This window comes from Alligator mississippiensis, chromosome 2 (assembly GCF_030867095.1).
Source record: "Alligator mississippiensis isolate rAllMis1 chromosome 2, rAllMis1, whole genome shotgun sequence".
Classification (NCBI taxonomy): domain Eukaryota; kingdom Metazoa; phylum Chordata; order Crocodylia; family Alligatoridae; genus Alligator; species Alligator mississippiensis.
Window position 1 is genome coordinate 198,801,622 of NC_081825.1, and position 21,501 is coordinate 198,823,122.

General features: G+C 41.7%; 1 protein-coding gene across 2 annotated transcripts in view; it reads left to right on the top strand.

Moving 5' to 3' along the window:
• Positions 1–6,585: 6,585 nt before the first annotated feature.
• Positions 6,586–21,501, top strand: part of AMPD3 (adenosine monophosphate deaminase 3) — a 53,011-nt gene continuing 38,095 nt past the window's right edge. Inside the window, exons 1-6 of one of the 2 annotated variants that reach the window (XM_006271064.4) lie at positions 6,586–6,693; positions 10,449–10,674; positions 13,558–13,753; positions 14,562–14,727; positions 17,832–18,051; positions 20,356–20,485. In XM_006271064.4, the coding sequence (XP_006271126.1) occupies positions 10,454–10,674; positions 13,558–13,753; positions 14,562–14,727; positions 17,832–18,051; positions 20,356–20,485 (933 nt within the window). In that variant the 5' untranslated portion in view covers positions 6,586–6,693; positions 10,449–10,453. Of the gene's footprint in view, positions 6,694–6,873; positions 6,941–10,448; positions 10,675–13,557; positions 13,754–14,561; positions 14,728–17,831; positions 18,052–20,355; positions 20,486–21,501 lie in introns of those variants that run through there. The other variant, XM_019477144.2, reaches the window with a different exon arrangement.

Below are 21,501 nucleotides of genomic sequence, written 5' to 3' on the forward strand. Positions count from 1 at the left end.
CTGACAGACACTAGATGCATAGTATTGCCAGAAAACAGAGGCATGTACATCAAGTACTAGATGGTGCAGAACTCGCCTGATAAAGAAAGAACAGGAACACATACATCATGACATGCACAGGGTGGCCTACCATACCAGCAGAATGTAATATGCAGTTTCTTTTAATCAGTGTTTTTATGCTTAGTAACATGGGTTGATTTGAATTAAAGAGCTGGGAAACATGGTACCTTGTATCAGCTTGGGGGAGAGAGAGTTTGAAAATGGCTGAAATTGGTTTGAGATAAACCTGGTTGAATGTAGTAAACCAGTGTCATAAAACCGGTTTGAGCCAAACCAAATGTGGTTTTAGGGGTATGTCTGCAACATGGTAGCAAAGTACAGGAACACCATGTTGGAACAGGCATGTTGGTACTATTTCTTGTAGGCAATAAACCCACTGAACTGTACCTGCAGTCTTTGTGGTTGCTACTATCTTCCTACACTGGAGTCAGAACCAGCAGATGCTGATCAGACTGTATAGAGAGAACAAAGCCAGCAGGTACAGTCTCCAGACTACCTGGCAGCTTTCCAGAGGGAGAGTGCTTTCCAAATATTTAACTGATATCTTTCAGGCCTAAGAAGTCCTAAGATTTTCCATCTGGCTGTCAGGGCTTTTTCATGCAATAAAATGTTACACGACAATCTGTTTATAATTAGATGCTAAACTATTGTTGAAGTATTTCAGACTGAGATTACAGATATACACATACATTTGTTTTATTTATTTATTTTTTTATGTAGTGAATCACCATTCATATCCTGGTGTGGTTTTTGCAGTTCTTGCTTTCATTTTATCTTTTACCTAATTTACCTTTATAAAAGATGTACTTATTTTAGTGTATAGGGAAATGTATTGCAGAAACATTTTCTGAGTAGAGTACCTCCTGGAAAGATCCAAAGGATTTATAGAAATAAGCATTCAAGCGTATTAGCAGTTCTAATGTTAATGAAAGTCCAAGTTCTATTTTCAAAAGCACCTGGCTGAGATGTTTTTGTCAAAACAAGCATATTAGAGTGTGTTAAAGAGGACTAGAAACTTACCGTGCTTCAGCTGCTCTATTTTAGCTACCCATGAGCATGCTTTTACTCTGCAGGAGATGAAGAACTGTGACAGCTTAGCCTACTTTCCTTGAGTTTACTTTCATTGCAAGTTACATGCATGCAAATGCATAGTTATCATGGTGTGGTGCTTAGATTTGGAACCTGATTTAAGTTTTGGGGTGTCTGGAGTCAAGAATCCAGTTTGACTTGTCATGGAGATGGACTGTAGCAAGCCTAGGGTGCCTTGAACAGTCTGTTTCCCCTTTGGCATCCTGTCTTGGCATTCCACATGGTGAAGTCTCCCAGCTCACTTGCCACACATTGATATCACACATTGATATCATCAGTTAGAAGGATGGGAGATTGTATTTGGTTAACCAGGTCTGAACTCCTGTTGCTGCAGTAGAGATCTGTATCTCTCTCTTTCTGTCTCACTCCTACAGTCTATGTTGGGTAACCCCATGTATGCCTGCACAGCTAGTTCTGGGTTGCAGGCAGCCAGTCTACCCCTGTGCTGTATGTTTTACCTTCCTACTGGGCTTACACCAAGACACCTGCCATCTCTCACCAAGTGTCAGTTCAGAGCTTTGGATTAAGTATTAAACTTTGGGCTTCATCACAGTCCATGTAGTTCCTGGGCCCCTCATATTCCTCCAAGCTTAGAGTCTCTTTCAAAGATTTCTAGGCTCATGGGCCTTTCACAGCCTTCTTGGGCCTTCAACAACCCCACAAAGTTGGCCTGTAAACCTTGGGCCTGGCTGTGACCCCACAGAGTTTAGGATCCTTTCACTCACATTCCTCAGCAGTCTTAAATACAAAACTACAACACCATCCTACCACCCCCCTAGCCACCTTCAAGCCTCAGAGAATTTAAAACATCAACAGAAATCATTTAACTCATCAGATTTCCTGCAGGGCTTCTTTCACTCCCAGTTCTGCATACTTTACTCTTTAATCCTCCTAACAGAGGCCAGTCTGAGGCTCTACTAGTGGGTCTGGACTTATAAGACACTTAGCCCCTCCTCTTCTCACCACCTGACCTGTCTCTCTCCCAGTAGGCTGCCTCCGTTCTCTTTTATAGGTCTCATTAGCAGAGTCTTCAGCTCAATTGCAGTCATTATCCAATTAGTGGCCTGTTGATTACTGCCTGGAGTCCTGCAGCTTTTTGGCTTTGTGGTCTGGCTGCACTCCCAGTACCTGAGGTAAGGACAGCAGTTTCCTCCGGTCTCAACAGCTCCTACAGCATCCCAGAGCCAACCTTTTCACAGGGCTCTGGAGTCTGGCAGCAGCTCTTACAGGGCTCTGATCAGAGTCTTTTTAAAGGTGTCCCATCTCTCTCTACCCCTCTTCTCCTCAGTAATGTGGTGGGAGTCTTGTTACAGTGACCTGATCCACCATATTTGGATCTGCACTCAGTATTCCCATGGTTTTTCTTTGGGATCATTTCTGCCCTAGAGCTTTGTCTAGTAAGAAGTCAAGCACTTGCAGAAGCGGACTCTGAGAATTTCCTAGGAATTGTTCCATAAAGAATAACACGCAGAATAAAACAAGGAAGAACAGTGCCATAGCAACGAAGTTTGGTGCCCAGGGCAAAGTCCGCAGCAGGAGCCTGCCCTTGCCCTGTGCACAGATTTGGGGGGCATGCCCCCCCATGCTTGCCCAGGAGTGCACACAGAGGCGGGAGCCATCCTTCCCCCATCCCCACGCCCCCACAAATGAGCCACTTGCGGCTCTGTCCTGCACTTGGCACCGGCTGGGCAGTGCCTATTGGCACCCTTTTACTTTGGTGCCCGGGGCAGTTGCCCTGCTTGCCCCACCCTTGCTACAGTACAGAGAAAGAACAGTAATTCTTTGTGATTTGGTAGCTTCACAAAAGACATAAATGTCACCTATGCTCTACATCATCTCAAATACATAATAAAATAATTTTCTTGTTCTCCATCTTACAGCATTTTAAAATGTATATTTCTGCTTCCAAGAAATTACCAAATTGCACATTTCTTCTATCAGTATATTTAATTAAATTTATAAATATAACTCAATTATATTTTGCATCTCTCCCCTTAGCTTTACAAAATGATTATCTGATTCATTTCTACATCTTTTGATGTTTTAGTATGAATAATTTCCATAGTTGCATCTAATAATGATATACATATCAGTTACAATACCGATTTAAAGAAAAGGTTCAGATAAGTATATAACCTGATATCCAGTATTCTTGGATACAACTAATGGATCCATTAAAGATATGGAAACCTTTTTCAGCCTGATATATTACTTTATTTTGCTGTTCAGAATAGTATAATCAATAATATGAATGCATTAAAAAGAAAAAGAATTCTAAATCTCTTAACTTCAAAGCACTTTAGCATCTAAAGTAACATATTTGTAATAATAAAATAAACATCACCAGTAAAAAAAGAGAAACTATTTCCTAATGTTGATTAATGAATGTTTCAGTTTAATTAATCTCCTTGGTGAAAACTGTCTCAAAAGTTTGGTATTAGCACAAAATTCAGAATCAGGGAGATTTTCAGTATTTGCCTTCTGTTTTTTCAGAGGGTGTTGACATACAAACAGGATTGCAAAACTTTACTAAATTTCTCTTTGTCACAAATCAGAATGCCAAACTGTCCTCACAGGGTAGTTAAAATTCTATGCTGGATTAGAGCCAGATATATGCTTGCTGTCAAGTTGTTAAACTTTCTGTGAAAAGCCTGGCCCTGTAAGTGCTCATATAAATAGTCTCTTTTAAGTCATAAGGGAAATATAGATTATATGAAGAAGGTAAATTGAGTGCTACTTCATAATCCAAGAACAAGGGGACATTCAAAGAAACTGAAGAACAAACAATAACATGTAAAAGATAATGCATTTTTACACAATGCAAAATTAATCTGTGGGAATTGTTACCACAGCATAACCTTGTGATAAAGACTTTAGTAGGTTCCAAACAGGATTAAACATTTATAGTAATAAAAACATCTGTAACCACATTAGATAAAGCAAAATTATCAGTCATAACAAAGCAACTGGACACCCAGGGCAGTGTGATGCATGGGGGCAGCAGTGCTTTCCAGCTGCCACCATACCACTAGTGCTATTGTGTGGCTTGCAGTAGCAAATATTTTTCCACCTCCTCCCTCCCTCCACTTCCCACGTTGGTGCCTGGGGAAGCTGCCCTGGTCCTCCCACCCTAGTTATGCTGCTGGAAACTATTTTAAAGAATGGATAAGCACTTGTGTTATCATGGCATAAAGTAACCACTGACTAGCAGGTGTTTGGATTAGAGACTACATTTTACTGCCTGGCATCAGTCATAGAAAGGACATGGTGGCAAAGTGGTAAAACTATCTTCATCACAGCCTATAAAGCTGGATGCTACAAGTACAAAAGCATGATTTCAAACCTCACTCTAGACTTGTGTTGAAGGTTGTCCTGGGTCAACCCAGCTGCAAAGAGATATCTGATCATTTCAGATAGGCAGTGAGAGATGGCTGGATGTGATGCTAGCCGTCTTGTTCCCCTATGTGCCGTTGGTTATAGAAACTGGTGTATTGCTAACCCAATAAGCCACAAGGCTGAGGATGGACTTTTGACTGTTTTGATTGGTCCTGTGATGTGTCTTGATACAGTGTTAAATATCTGTCATTTTGTAACTGTCATTAGATACTAAACACAATGGCAATACTTACAGATAGGTTCTTTCGCATTGGTTTTATGGTTCTTGTGTCTTCCTTCGATGAATGTGGTGATGGCCAGAGCAGAGACAAGATATAGAGCTAGACAGATAGACAGATGTTTCTATGCCTCTTCTGACTGCTTTTCCAAAATGTGAGCAGATTGGAAAATATTGTGAAAAGCATATTGTCATGTCTCCACTGTGCAAATTCTTACAACTTTTTTCACGTTTCTTGTAATATTAAGTGCTGTATTTTTGCAAAATAACAATCTCAGCTTTAATTTTTTTTAAAGCAAGTTTCAAACTTACATGGTTGGCAGGGGAACAGGCTCCTAAATATGCATCCTAAAAGACTGAAAACCCAAAGGAAAATTAAATTAATACATTTTCCATTCTTTTTAGGTCTAAAGATTTTTTTTAAAAATCAGTATCATATTATTTGGGGCATGATTCATTATTTACAAATTGCTAGGGATTGGCAGTTCTAAACCACGTGCCTAATTTTCCTGTGTGGCACACAGCAAGCGAGCAGTAACAGCGTCTGTTTTGACAGATAATAATTCTTGGCCCTTTTCTCCACAGACTTAAAAGCCCTTTGAAGAGGGATGTACTTTCCATAGTATGGAGGGGGATAATGTCTTCATGTTGCCAGAGTACTAATATTGACATCTGGGTCTCTTCTCAATTTGACCTTTGACTTGCTGTGTGACTTTGGACAACTTGCCTTCTCTCTCATTGCAAGCGATATAGCAGCATTGGTCAAATGTGAACAGCTTGGCAATTTGTGCACACAAAATTTGTGTGAAGGATGTAATTTTACAATCTTTGCACTCTCCTATGCCTGAGGAAGGGCATGTGTACCCAAAAGCTTGTAAATAAAGATTTTTTTTTTCCCAATGGGTTGGTCTAATAAAAGATACCGCTTTTAGCACGCTGACTGAAGGATGCAACACATTCATTGGAAGATTATTCAACCCCGTCCACACCTCAGGGCTAAGCTCCCTCGTTTTCTGCGCTTCTCTCAGACACGGGCCCTGATACTGCAGCATGGCCTCTCTTCCAGGGCCTGAGCGGAAGATCTGCACGGAGAACTGCTGCAGCGCTGGACTCAGGGCTGGTCCAAGGGTAATCGGCGCCCACACCACTTCCAATATCTCTTTTAGGATGCCGTTGCCAGCGGTCTCCTCTTGTCCGAACCCTGCTTGAGAGTTGAAAAGGTAGGAGTCGTGAGTGGAGTGCAAAACAGCCGCGAGATGCGCTTAAAGCCACGTCCAAGCCCTTGATGTAACTGTGTGGAGGTAACCAGGCGTTGCAGCTGTGATGGTGGTTGATGCTAGCCATCTTTTCGGAGGTCTTTCTCCCCTGACCGAAACCAAAGGTCTTAGACCACAGTGGAGCCATAGTTGGCCAGGGCTCTTGTTCCTATTATTTTGTTCTGCACATCATTTTGCCCCCCCCCCCCCCCCATTTGGACCGCCCGGGTTGGACCGGCCCTGACTGACCCTTGGGCAAACTTGTTTTTGTTTTAAACCCCCCCCAAACAACCTGTCATCTCTGGTGCGCGGTAAGCACGCAGATAAGGCCAAATAATTTCAGAAGATAAGGAGCGCGCCGGCGCTGAGTCACGGCGGCCGGGCCGCCGCGACGAGTGGCCTGGACCGAGACGCCGGCCGGTGGGTGGTTCAGCGAGCGGGGCACGGGCTGCCGCCCTTCCAGCGGCCTCCCCCCGCCGGGCTGGGCCGGGCCGCGCCGCCTTGGTGGCGGCGGGGGCCGGGCGCGGCGCAGCGGCCAGCAGGCGCCGCTAGGGCTCTTCTTGGCTCGCAGGCAGCTCGCAGCGGGGCGGGGGCTGCCGGCACCCGGGGAGGAGCGGCCGGGCCCGGCTCTATTCAAGTCATTGGCACTGAGTCCCGGCCAGCGGAGCTGCCCAGGTAGGCGCGGTAGCTGCCCTCTCTCAGCACAGGGGGGTCAAGGGCAAAGGCAAGGGCAGGGGCAAGGGCGGCCCCCCGTGCAGGGGCTGGCGGGCTGCCCGCGGGGCCGCCGGGCGGGCAGGAGGGGTCTGGATCATGCTGCCAGCCATAAAGGGCGGCACTGCGGCAGCGCGGGCTGCTTGCATGCGGCAGCCGCCCCCCCTGCCGCTCCTCATCCTCCTGCCCTGCCTGCCCGGCATGGCTCTCGGTAAGTCCCAGCGCGCAGGCGGCCCCTCAAGCCTCTCTTGCCCAGTGCCCCCGCTCCTCGAACTGCCGACTGAGAACCCCTTTCCCAGCCCCGTTTCCTCCCTGGGGACGTGGCTGCCCCCGCCCCGTGATTCCCAGCCAGCTGGGCTCTCGAGAGCCTTTCTGGGGTGCTGCGCAGCGTAGGGCCGCGAGGGGCTGGCAAACAGCCTCCCGCCCTGCCCGAGTCCTTTGCCACCGAAGAATTGCGCCCGCACTCAAGAAATGAGCATAAACCAAGAGCTGGCCTTTCCCCCACCCCCTCGGGTCTCTCGCGGGCACCTGACATCTAAAACAAACAAACAAAAAAAAGGCTGATAAGTGCTACCCCAGTGGCTAGAGGTTTGGGAAACAGCTCCTCTTGCAACCGGTTTTATAAATCTCCCGTGAATGCGGAGACCTGAACACGTCACCCGCCCCGCCTGAGGAGACTACTACCTGTATTTGCATGAATACTGTATGAAGTGTGCCTTGGATATATATCTTTATGTTGACTCCATCTCCCTCAGTGATGTAAACTGAACTTTTACTGCGAAGAAGATGACCCTGCCTTGGCAACGTCCCCCAGGTGAATCTCCCATTCGCCTGAGTGGGGAATGCAGGAGCAGGTCCTGAGAGATGCCCGTTAGCATCAGCACAAAATATTGGTTGGCCATATCTGTAACTTCTGACATTTCATTACATCATTGTTGCTATGATTTAGTGACTTGAAATCACTTCAGATACCCAAAGCGTAAGAGTGACGGAGCAGCCATGGTGGTCCAGAAATTATTTTGTAGGGCCAGATCTGTTCTTAGACCATCTGTGTAGTTGGGATAAAGTTGGACAATGCTTCTGAATGTATGACATGCTTCCTCAGGTCAGTCTTCCTCACCTGACCCAAGGAAGAATGGCTTGCGTTTGAAAGCTTGTCTAATTTTATCCCAACCACATAACTGGTCCAGTAAAAGGTATCACCCTTAGTAAGTCCTTCCCTCTCACACTTGTATACCTGATGCATGCTGAGTAACAAAGTACTATAAAATAGTTTATTCTGGAAAACGTTTCCTACTGAATTTCACTTTAACACAGTTTTGCAACAAAGACCATGATTCACTGGGAGAGTGATCGGACATTAATTATTATTTAGCTCTAGGTCCTCCCTTGTCTTCTTCAGCTAGTGATGTTCTATGAGATAAAATCATTTTCGGCTAGGATTGCTCACACCGTGAATGGAGCTGATTTACTAGCTGTAAAACCTGTTTTCAACACCAGCTGAGGCTGCAACAAAGACCATGATTCACTGGGAGAGTGATTGGACATTAATTATTATTCAGCTCTAGGTCCTCCCTTGTCTTCTTCAGCTAGTGACTTTATACGAGACAAAATCATTTTCGGCAAGGATTGCTCATACCCTGAATGGATCTGATTTACTAGCTGTAAAACCTGTTTTCAACACCAGCTTGGGCTGCTTAGGAAGACCTTATTGCTGGCACATACATGTGTCAGTAACTGTTGCTGACAACTATGTCTACTGAGGTCAGTTGAAAGACTCCCATGGCTTCACTGAGGTTTGAAAACAAGAAGCTGAACTGAGTTCAGATGCTTCTAAGACAGTATGTTGTACTGTCATTTAAATACTAGGCTACCTGTTATAAAAGTTGTTACTGATTATACCTGATTTTGTGAAGGTTTAATATTTGGTAACCATACAGTGCTGCTAGACATAAGGAAAAGAGCATTGACAAAGGATCAGATCCACAGTTCACTGGATTGTAGCAGTCTTTCTAGTGACTTTAACTCAAAAGAAGAATAACGATATCCTGTAAATCATTTACAAGTTATATCTTATTATTGTAATATATTCTTAGTACGTCATTTTTTAAGAATAAGACTAAAAGCAAAAATTATTTTCAAAACAACTCTGAAAACAGGTGGATGTTTTATTGGAAGAACCTTTTAGACTGAGAACAACAAGATCACATATCAAATGGATTACATATAAATATCTGAATGCCTGCATCATGCTTTCAGAAATATTGTAATGTGAGGGCTGAGAAATCATGGATTGTGGGTAGATAGTTGTCATGATCCATGCTAGATTTAAGTATATAACAAACAGTAACCAAATATAGATTTAGATGATAATATTTTTTAAATCAGAAAGAATTCTAAAATGCAGGGTTCATATCTGAACTTTCCTAAAGTTTGGCAGTACTTGAATCAATTTTTTTAGTTCCTGCTCAGCTCTATTTTTAACATATGTAATCAGAATGGAATCTGGTTTGTCACAGCACCTATCAAGGAATTTAAAAATACTTTTTAGGGAAATATGTTAAGTGCTGTTGGGTAATAGTTTGCATACAGTTGGTTTTTTCCCTTTGAATTACTGTCGAGTTCCAGATTAGTATAATATATTTGAATGCGTAATACATAAGCCAGTGAATTTATAGAGTTGCAGAATAAAGATACTATCTATTGTAGTACAGCCTTAATAAAATCAAAATGTTATAATAATTGAAGACAACTTAAATAGGGATGTTGAGTTGTAAGCATAACATTAAAAGCAATAATTAAAAAAACCCTACAGTCCATACCCTGCCTCCTCCTGATGTGTAGCATAATTGCAGGATATGAGCCGTTAAAAAAATTAAAAACCTTCACTGAGATGAATAGCATTTTAACTCCTACCACATAGCTGCTTCCACTGAACAGCATTTCTATTACTACTTTATGTATAGTAAACAAGGGATGAACAAGAGAGGCATTTAAACCATTTTTCAACTTGTCTATGCTTTAGAATTTGTTTACAGACAAGGAGGTAAATAAAAAGCAAGTCTGCACTAGTATAACTCTGTAATCTGTTAACTTCCTGTTCAGAACGAATACATATAACTTACTCTGCTGAGTATGCATGACACTGCTAAAAAAACCTGTCTCATTTCTAGTTCTGAGTTTCAATAAGTTTACTACATAAATTTGAGAATGCTCAGTAATATGCCACGTAGTGTACCTGAATCACATGGGAAAATATAAATAAACATCTTTATTCATAATGATACTTGCCTTCTCTGTATTCTTCTAGGAATAATCCAGAAGATTAAATAGATGATGATATTTTACACTTGGCGAGTTTTCAGGACAGAGAATGACTTAACAGTAGAAATCTTAAGTTCTGCCATGTGTAAGGCACAAGAAAATGATCTTTCATTCAGTTTCACATAGGGCTATGATATTTGTTTCTAGCTGAACTTAAACCTTGGAAAACATACTTCCCTTGGAAAGTAATAAAGTCATGCAAATAGAGGGAATTCACCACATTTATAATTCACAAGTTAGTTCTGAACTGCCAGATAAAGCTGTCCAATGACTTCCCTTTTTTTCTTGTGTACAAACCCTGGTCACTCTTTACATTGACCTTAATTTCAATACAAGTGGTGTGAAAAGTTAGTTTTTTGCAACTTTTAGTTATAATTCTTTGACTAATTTTTTAGCCGAGATGCCTCGACAGTTTCCAAAGCTGAACATTTCTGAAGTTGATGAACAGGTGCGGCTTCTGGCGGAGAAGGTGTTTGCTAAAGTTCTCCGAGAAGAAGACAGCAAAGATGCCTTGTCACTGTTCAGTGTGCCTGAAGACTGTCCTATTGGGCAGACAGAAGCTAAGGAAAGAGAACTGCAGAAGGAGTTGGCAGAACAACAGTCTCTGGAGACAGCCAAAAGGTTGGTTCAGTAGTCACTGTTTTCATGAATGGCACACAGACACACATCACACATATCCTGGTTACCATCCATGTTATTTCAGTGCAGAAGTGAAACAAAAGAGATACTTGTCAGCAGCCTGTATTGTGTGCTTCAGAACAACATAATGTTTTACTGCACATTTGTATCTCGAGGTATGAATTAAATATGTATTGCCTCTATTTTATTCCCATCTTCAGCTCTTTATTGCTTTCAAGCTCTTTACAGGCCCTTGTACTGTTGGGTTGTTAAAGCAACACCTTATAATTGTGGTATTGCTAGCAAGTGACCTTTCAAAAGATTCCTTATCCTATAAATACATATTACAGAACACAAATAACTACCAAAGGAGCATGAATGGAGACCAAAGGGCAAACTGCAACACGCACCATACCCAGAAAGGATATGCATAACAGTGCAAAGCAGTTCTGGATTGGCTTGGTCATGTTCTGAGTAGGGCACAATAAAACTTTAAGACCTTCTGAGAGGTGATCACCATTTGTACCACTTTGTAAAAATCAAAGACTGTTGCAGGTGCCCATCCGTCCCACCATGTTTGGCCCACTTGGGATGGAAACATTATGTGCCAGTACTGCACAATGAGTCTATTTCAGGATCAGTGAGTGTAGGTGCATTGAGATGTAGGACATGTGTTGGCTATTGGCCAGGCTTTGTAATGCCTTTACAGTCCCTGTTGCAGATTATCTGGGTATGACCTAAGGAGTTATAGAAAGAGCCTGGATTGAGGCGCAAACCCTGAATTGTGCTTCTAGCAATCCAACTGGTATGCCCAGTAGGCAGTTCTACCAAACAGCATAGGAACTGAGATATAAATGCAGTCTGATATTCTCTTAGTATAAATAATCAGCATCATAGCTAAGGAAGTTGCTTTTGTGAGAATGAAAATAATGTTTTCAGAAGACAGTGGTGAGTGTTTTAACATATATAAAAATAGATAGCAGTCTCAAATGGTTGTATATCCTCTGTAAAAAAAACAAAACAAAACAAACAAACAAACAAACAAAAAAATGCCAGCAAAGGCTTGACATTTATCACTGACAGAGAAGTGAAAAAATGTAATTGACTTAAAGCAGGTTATTAAATGTCATCATCATCTATAAAACATATAACATGATAGTTTAAAAATACTCGGTGGGAGTTTTTCTTTTGTGTGAAAGCTGATTTTGCCATATGAAGGGAGAAAAGGAAGAGAATGATTAGATACTGGTTGAGATATTTTGATGTTGATTCACAGAGCTTTAAATTAATGGGTTCTCCAGTTAGCATAAACATATAAGTAATAAGAGCTTAGAAAGAAAAAGTTAACTTTTAGACAACCATTTTTTACACATTTGTTCTCATAGGGAAGAAAAACACCAAATTTTAATTTCTTAATGTAGGAGAATGTTTTATAAAAATATTTTCACTCACACTGCTTTGGTACATGTCTAATGGTAGGAAGTTGGATGCTATAGCTTATGGGGGATAGGACTACTAATGATTCTTATCTTCAGTGACTGTAAAATATGTAGGGCCCAGTTCTACCTTCAGTTATACAAGTGTAATTTCTGTTGATACCAGTTTCTGTGGAGCCATACCCAGAGATGAGTTTCATTATTGATATAAGCCAGGTTTGTTGAATTGGCCAGTACTGCATTTACATTGCAAATGTTAAGCATAACTGGAGAAAACCATCTTGGAATTAATAGAAAGACCTGAGAATCCAGTTTCTCTCTAAGGGCTCTTATTGACATTGAATGGAAGAAGGAAGCTCTTATGTTTCTTGAAACAAGTGGCAAGTTTTATCAAGGATCATTTTATTAGGCAGTGGTGATAGGTACCTATATTTGTAAGACTGCCAAAATCTCTCTCTAAGGTTATTAAACAATTTCGGCATGTTACTTATAAAATTATGAAGTGAAATTAGTTTTAAGCACAGATAGTAGTCAGTATGGCATAAGTAACAAGTAATTTTTTATTTTAAGTACTTTACAAATGTACAGCAGTATAATACATTGCAAAAATGTCACACAGCAGATTAATTTAGCTATATGTACAATATAAGATTCGCCTTTATGAGAGAGTCTCTCACTAATTTTATACTGTAAACCTCACACAGATATACTAGTGATTAAAAATCAAGATTTTTGTTTAGTGTATAAGGCCCCACAGTGAAGCAAATGGCTAAACTCTTGACTTGAGTAGAACTAGGCCCTGATGAATTATGCTAGCTAAAGCTATATTTTCCTATATAGAGTTAGCCCCTATTTCTTTCAATATACCACATAAGAAATACACTTATATTTTTTTAAGTGAAATACAGGTCTTGTCTCTGTCAACTAGACAATTTCTAAGTCCTGCAGGTTTTACTTTGAATCAAAAAGCCTATGTGATTACTTGATAGTACATAATCATTTGCTGTTCCTAGTATATACCTATTTACTTTTCTGTTTGTCACTATTAAGTTCCTATAAAATACTTTAAGAAAGTCTTTAAGGAAGAACTCTTTCAATTCCTGCTAACAAGAACGGACACCTTTTTACTCATTGCAGTGACTATCAGACCTAATTTCAGTGAGACATGCAAAAAAGAAATCTTTACACCAGCTTTAAATGATAAGTTTTCCAAATAGCAATAGCATATTGTGTGTGGCTGAGTGCATGGTACTTGCAATGGTGTGTATCATGCTGCATATGTCAGAATTATCAACAGACTAAACATTTCAAAGCTTGTTAATTTTTATAATGAACGTTTTCAAATAATGAGAACTATTTGTCACACTATAGAAAGCTTCCTAGACTGAAAGACTTCCTTGTTATCATCTGGTTTTTGACATACTTAGTTTTTTATGTCATGGATTCCTAGGAAGAAGAGTTTCAAGATGATTCGGTCCCAGTCCTTGTCATTACAAATTCCAAACCAAGAGGGAAAGGCACCATCAAACACTTCATTTCTGTCTCCTGCAACTCCAGTTGTTCCAGGTGCTTTTCAGCAAGTCCCAGTGCCATACAATGTACCAGAATTTCAGAGAGTTGCAATTAGTGGGGATTACTGTGCAGGGGTAAGAAATCTTTTCTGTTTTTATTCCGGAAAAAAACCCCCTCATGACCATGAACCGTGGAATGATTGTATATTATGACCCCATATTATTATACAATTGTACAGTGCCTGCTGAAGTTATTGGAGATATACAGGTGTGATGAGGCAGAATGTGTTTTCAATCATTTATGTGTGTATATATTAATTGGTAAATAAAGAAACAAAATGTAACAAGGCATTAAAGATGTGTTAGCATATGAAGATAGAAGATGTAAAAATGTATAGGCACATTGAGACATGCAGGCATGTGCGGTTTATGGTGTCACAAACCTCTTTGCGGCACCACAAACTGTACTCCTGGAACATTAAAATGTGCCTTGCCTGGTATATAAAAGAAAAAAAAAAAAAACTCTGGGGGGGAAAAAAGCAGCGGAGAGCATGCATCTGCAGCATGTGCCAGAATAAACGGAGGGCTGGCTGTCCAGAGCAACACTTTGGCTTCTGGCAAGGCTCAGCGATGTCGGATCTGCGCCCCTGCTGCAATTTGCTGTATGCCAAAATGCATGTGCAGGAGCGTGCGATGGGACACAAAGCAGCGGCACAAATTTGTGCCTCTGCAAGTGTATGCCCTATGGTGGGGAAGAATGCTCTCGTGTTTAAGGCATTGGACTTTGACTCAGGACGTTGTCTCTGAGTTCCTTTATGACCTTGGGCATACTTACACTTTTGGAAATACTATCTTGTTATTACTGAAATGAGTTAAAGTTAGTGACAAAAACTGATGCTTGTAGCTGTTCCATTTTTAATTCTTCTTTTTTCTTCCCTTTAAGGTTACAGTTGATGATTATGAACAGGCTGCCAAGAGCCTGGTGAAAGCTCTGCTCATTCGAGAGAAGTATTCACGTCTTGCCTACCATCGCTTTCCAAGGACGACATCACAGTATTTGTGTACTATGCAAGATGAAAACTGGAAGATCGAAGATGAAGTATGTCCAGGTAAGCAAGTATGACTTTATTTTTTTTTAATAGAAACCTTAACAGGATATAGATACCATTATTTGGTTTCTTTGATGTTTCCTATCCTGAATGTAGCTTTTTTTGGATCTAAAGATATATTTTCCTCTCATATGCACACAAGATAGGAACTTAAATTATGAAGTTCACATCTGAATATAAACTTCCCTGAAGATCGGGCAAGTTCTGAATGTGATAGGTTTAGACTATGCTGAAGTTTCTTAACATTAATATTTGTAAAAAGTAAAGAAGATATTACTAATGAGGGAAAGAGAGGCATGGATCATATTTTATTATAACCCTGGAAATAAAAGAACCACAAACTACACAGGCTCTCTGAACCAAATAACATTCTCAACCATAATCCTGGATGAAAATAAACATTATTTTATTGCTGTAGTGATTGGGAGCATTAACCTTTCAGAGAAACAGTCATATTACTTGAAGAATACAAGTAATACAGGCAGTCCTCGCACTTACAGCGGGTTACATTCCTGGAAAAGGTGCTATAAGTCGAAAAGGTGCTATAAGTCGAAACGATGTAAGTCGAATCTGATTTTCCCATAGAAAAAATGTTATAATAGGGGTGTTTTTTATAGAAGTCAAGGAACGTAACCCCCTATTATAACATTGTTTCTATGGGAAAATCAGATTCGACTTACTGCATTGCACTTTAGAAAGCTTTTAAATCAACTATTTAATCAGCTATAAATGATATACACTGTACAAAGCTTTCTGAAGTGCAATGCAGTAACTAAGGGAGGCACTGGGGCCGGCATGGGACACTTACCGAAGGTAAGATCTTCAGTCCTAAAGCAAGGCAGGCAGCGGCTCCTCCCTGAGGTGAGGTGAGGCAAAGGCAGGGATAGGGGCTGGCGCGGGCTCCGCCAGCTCTGGGGAGCTGCTCTGCAGGCTCCGGCAGCTCTGGGGAACTGCTCTGCTCCCCAGCCCTGATGCCATGTGCCTCCTTGCTCCCTGAGGTGATGCGGAGCCCCTAGAGCAGTTCCCCAGAGCCGGCGGAGCCTGCACCAGCCCCAGTCCCCGCCTTGCTATGCCTCTGGGAGCGAGGAGGCACATGGCGTCAGGGCTGAGAAGCGGAGCAGTTCCCCGGTGCCAGCTTCCAGCCCCAGCCCCCATCCCCATCTTGCCTCCGGGAGCGCATAGCCTCAGGGAGGAGCCACTGCCTGAGCTTACCTCTGGTAAGTGTCCCACGCCAGCCCTGATGCCTCCGCCGTTGCCTGCCATAAGTGCGAGGATCAGCGCCCTAAGTAATAACAGGGGTGTAAAATGCGGATCGCCGTAAGTCGAGGACGGCCCGTATTCAAAAGATTTTGAAATGTCTTTTAAAATAATGTGTGAGTTTGAATAAGTCATTCAGGGCACTGTGAATATGAATATCTGTTTACAGTACTTCTGTTTCCTACCAGTTGTATTATATGACTGAATGTATGCTCTTGTATTAGTTTGCTTACTATCAAGTTCAAGGATGTGGTTCAGCAAGCAGAAGTCAAAAATAAGCAAGATTGCAATCTGTTTTTTGCCAGTTACAACAACAAGATGCAGGAGATGTTATTGCCCATCTAATTAACAAATGGTCATGTTTTGAGCTCTAGAAAGTGGATTGAGCTCTGGTCCTCATCCAAATTATTTAAACTTAAGGAGCTGTAAAATGGGGCTAGAAGCGTCACTAGAAAAGTCCCTTCCACTACATCCCTAATACTTGCTAATTTTTTAATTCTGAAGAAAATAGGGCAGGCAACAGATCAGGGATTACTACTTATCCTATGTAACTTCAAGGAATGATAATATACTTGGTTCTTTTTTTACAAATATTTTAGTATATAAAGTGCTGATTTTACTGGTTTTGAAATATCATTTATAAAACCACCACAGCAAGTCAGAAAGTGAAAGGGGAATAATGGCCAGGGAGATGGAGCAAGTATCTTATTAGGCAGAGATCTCAGTAGTACTTTTAGGCAAGGTCTTGTCTGAACTGGTTGCAGAAACTGCACTATGATCATAGTGATACATGGAATAGTTACATAGTGGATCAGTGAACCCTTAAACTATGATACTAGAGTAAATGATAGAAACTGTAGTAACTTAAAAAATGCCACCTGGACCATGACTAAGATCTTTTGTAGCCAGCACCAGCATGGGTAGTGAATGGGGAGTTTTGGCTCTCTGGTTAGGGCATGTGATGTGTGGACTTGTGTTTGCTGTGCCCAGGTTGCAGAAAAGAGTGGAGGTATTTGGTTTTTCCCATGCTTCTAGGCTTTTCTGGTTGCCGTATGAAGCCCAGAAAGATTTTTTTCCCCTTCCTGTTGCTATAGATATCAGGAGTATTTATTTTAATCTTCCTCAGAAGCATTGGGTATTAGCTGCAGCCAAGGATGGGGACTTTGACTGGGATCTGCTGATGTTCCTGCTGGAACCTAAAAAAACCCAGAGGTTCCTGGTTAGAGGGTTTTGCTCCTCTGCTCAAGGTCAGACCAATGGCCACATTTGGGATCAGAAAGGGATTTTACCCAACAGTCAGAATGGCAGGGACTATGGGAGGTTTTGCCTTCCTCTTTAGCTGGATGAGGGGGAATGTTCTTTTGCTGTGAGTCTCTTGAGTGTATTAACAAACTACTTCTGTCCTTGTAATGATAAGACATTGATAGTGCCCTCTTCTTCATACTTCCCCTGTAGCAGGTTAGGGTGTTCTTAGTGTTTGGGATCAAGGTGCCTCATTCAACAATGTGGTTAATGTAGTTTTAAGAACAGGTTAGATTGGTGGTGCCCAATTCGTCCAGCCCTGTGGGCCCAAAGTGGTATACAGGGCTGGTCCACTGGCTGTATCTTGGCCACCCCTGGATTAGACAAACACATATCTAGGATAGTTTGGATAGGGATGATACTGCCTTGAGCAGGCTGTTGGACTAGATGACCTCCTAAGGTCCTTTTCAGCCCTACTTTTCTATGATTGTGTGGCTTTAATAGATATATTAGCTGTTAGAATTTAATGTCCCTGATGTAATTATTTTTTGAATAGGTTACCTTTTTCTTAAGATACCTGTTGTGCCATCAACCTTGCTTCACAGATTTCCATCCTCCCCCAAAAGAACTAGAAGATCCTTATAACCTTGATGATGCTCCAGACAACTTGGATTATGTTGTCAAGATGAAAGGAGGCATTCCATTTGTTTATGACAACAAAGAAATGATGGGACTGAACGAGCCTCAGAGCTTGCCGTATCCTGACCTGGAGACCTACACACTTGACCTCAGCCATGTTCTTGCTCTCATTGCAGATGGTCCAACGTACGTTTCCCAATATGCTTTTCCTCTCTCCTCCCCCAACAAGATTTGAGCCTAATCTGACCCAAACCTTTTGAGGTGTGGGAATTAAAACTTGAGTATCATCATGACTGTCCAACTAGCATTAGCTTTTTCTTTCAATTAATGAACCAAGATTGTGTGCTTTTTTTTTTTTTTAAATTAACTATTACACTTACCAGTCTTTAGTCAGGAAGCAGGGTAGCATTATAAGATGTTAGACTCATAATGTCTCAGCCCCAAATAAAGAGGAGATCTCCATCCAGTGCAACTCTAAGTCCTAGTCAGGGACTCTGGAACAAAGGAACCATTTGGGTTATCCTCTCAAATGCTTTGCCTCTCTTACAGCCATCACATTCCCTAGATCAGGGCTGTTCAGCTTTGGAGTTGCTGGGGGCTGCACCTGCATGGGCTAGACATTGCACAGGCCCCATGCTACACTGACACCAGTGGCACCCTGCTGAGCCATGGATGCTTCCCATGCTGAGCAGGGTCTCCTGGCCTGCTAAGCTATGGGCTCCTTGAGTCATGTGTGATGCTCTGGCCTGTACCCAGGTGGGGCCAGCAAGTGGCAGCTGGAGGAAGGGGAGCCCAGAGATCTGGGAGTGGTGGGGGGCAGGGGTAACAGCAGCTGGAGTGGTTGGAGGGAGTGGTGAATGGCCTGGAGTATAGGGGCTGCATATTAGCCCCTTGTGGCCTATGAGACTTGAGTTGGACAACCTGGTCCTAGAAGGAAGGTTACATCACTCAGAAATTAAGATGCAAATCACAGGCAAACAAAACTCTTGTGGTAGAGGTCATATCTTTTATTAGACCAACTAAATAGTATCAAAAAATGTTCTCTCTTTGCAAGCTTTTGGGCCCAAACACCCTTCCTCAGGCAAAGGAGAATTCAAAGATTGTAAAAGTTCTCCCAGATAGAAATGAGACTTCATCTTGCACAGGGGAGTTAAAAGATGGTAGAGATCCCCTGGGTATAACAGTCCATTTAAAATAAGGTTGCTCTGTGAGTATGCAAAGGAGGCACAAACAATAGGCAGAAGCAGGCTTGTTAATTTGTCTGATTGCAGGCAGGATGTTGAATTTTGCTTCTGTCTTGTTCAGCTGTGAAGTTAAATCTGCCTATTGTTTGTGCCTCGTAGTTTCATAGTTGTAGGGTTGGAAGGGACCTTGACAGATCATCAAGTCCGACACCCTGTATGCCTCCTTTGCATAGTCACAGAGCAACCTTTTTTTAAATGGACTGTTATACCCAGTCTGTTTAACTCCATAGTGTCTGGGAACAATGCACCATGTGGCCAAACCAGCAGGAGCTCCACACTGCAGGGGCACCAGTAAGGGCCATTGATTCCTACCTTCATCTTCCCAGCTGAAAGCTCTCCTGGCACCATGTGGGCAGGTGGCCCGACTACTGCTGCACTGCTCAGGTGGATGGGTGGCCTCCTCTCACCTCCTTGGTTGTTGGCTCCCCCATTACACTGCATTGTGAGCTCCCCAAGCACTGCAGCTGCACTGAGCCATGGTGTCCTGTTCTGCCTTGTCACTTGGGCAGAGGCAAGAAACAAAAGCCAGAGGATGGGGGAGCCTGGAGACTCCAGCTGCAGCAGCAGCAGCCAGAGCATTGAGGGGAACAGCAGTCAGGGGAAGCCTGGGGACCATACAGCTCATAAGCCACCAGTTGGACAGCCATGGGAGAGACAAACATCCCATACTACTTGTTGAGGTGCATATAAATTCCTATTTACTCAGTGGAAAAATGGTATGCCTGCTTATAGTTAGGCTCTTCCAGTCTGATTCCTACCCTTTGTCAACAGAGACCAACTAAAGTAAACTCTTTTCGTTAACCTTGTCTAATGAATTGTCTACATCTCACTGTTTCCCTGTTCCCAGCCACTGCCTTCCTGCCATTTACTACTTTTGCTAAACCACAGCTCATTGAGCATTGTTTTTTAATGCTTAATCAATGTAGCCTGTTGAAATATTGCCTATACTCTTTTGAGTGTCCCTAGCTCCTGAAGGGTTGTATATTTCATCAGATTTGTTCTGTTTAATCTGAATATAAGCTTTCCCAAAGATCTGGCAAGCTTTGAAAGTGATAGGTTTAGACCATGTTGAAGTTTCTTAACATTTAATATTTATAAAAAAAAAAAAAAAAAAAAAAAAAAAAAAAAAAATAGGAAAAGATATGGGTAATCTCATTTCTGTTTTTACTAGGCAAACAACTTATTCTGTATGTTTTAATTCTTTTTAATTTAATTTAATTACAGAATAATCTTTTTTTCCCTGCAGAAAAACATATTGCCATCGAAGGCTGAATTTTTTAGAATCTAAATTCAGTTTACACGAGATGTTAAATGACATGTCTGAATTCAAAGAACTGAAGAGTAATCCCCATCGGGACTTTTATAATGTGAGAAAGGTAAGTATGAAAGCGTTTATTGGGACAGTCTATTTTTGGGATAGAGTTTTCCACTCCAGTTCATAGCATTAACAAATCCTCTGAATTATAGATATGACACATTCCAGATATGGATTGCAGGCAAATATGGATTCTTGGGGTGTGTCTACAAATGGCCATTCATGAAAGTTAATCTAAATTAACGAAAGGCATGATTTTGAAACTGAATTAAACTCCCATGTAGATGGTCTTATTCAGAGAGGACGTAGCTTTAATCTGATAGTTTTGGTTATTTTGGAAGTGAAGTAACTAAATCAAATAACGGCTTTTTAAAATTCTGTTAGACTCCACACAGCAAGTTTGACACAGCCTAATTACATCACTTTAACAGTTAATTCAGATTCACTTTTGTGGAAGACCACATTTCAGCAGAGCTCACTTTTGGTTATAAATTTAAGCTGGTATTGAAAAGCTATATGTATTGAATAATTTCCCTCTAGGCCCTCCTCTATGGCCTCTATATTGCTCTTTGTATAGAAATAGGGCAGCGACTGCTTGGATGCATCTCCAGTGCATGAGTGGGATAGGGCTTCGTCTTCCCTTGCAGCTGGAGGTGTAGGCATGTGTTTGGGTCGTGGCAAGGCAAAACAGTCTGTCCTACACCTCAGAATTGTGAGGATAATACAGCCTCAGTAGGGCTACTGTGAATTAAACCAGTCACTGGGTTGGAGCAGAAACCTTTATATCTGCTCTAATTTCTGCTGGGAGCCAACATAAAACTCGCTAAAATCCAGAAGGCATAATGGTTCTGAAGCCATCTGTTTCCTTTTGTTGTGACTGTGCCTTCTGAGAGAAAGCAGTGAAGAAATCAGGTCCTATAACGTTCTCATTAAAAATACTGTGGGAACATTAATAAGACAAAGTATAATGTCCCTACTTCTTTAATAAGTAAATTGAAGGACAAAAATCCATTTGTGCTATGTATTGCAACTTTGTGAAATTAGGTGCCCTAGATATATGCCTTTGTCTCAGGCTTC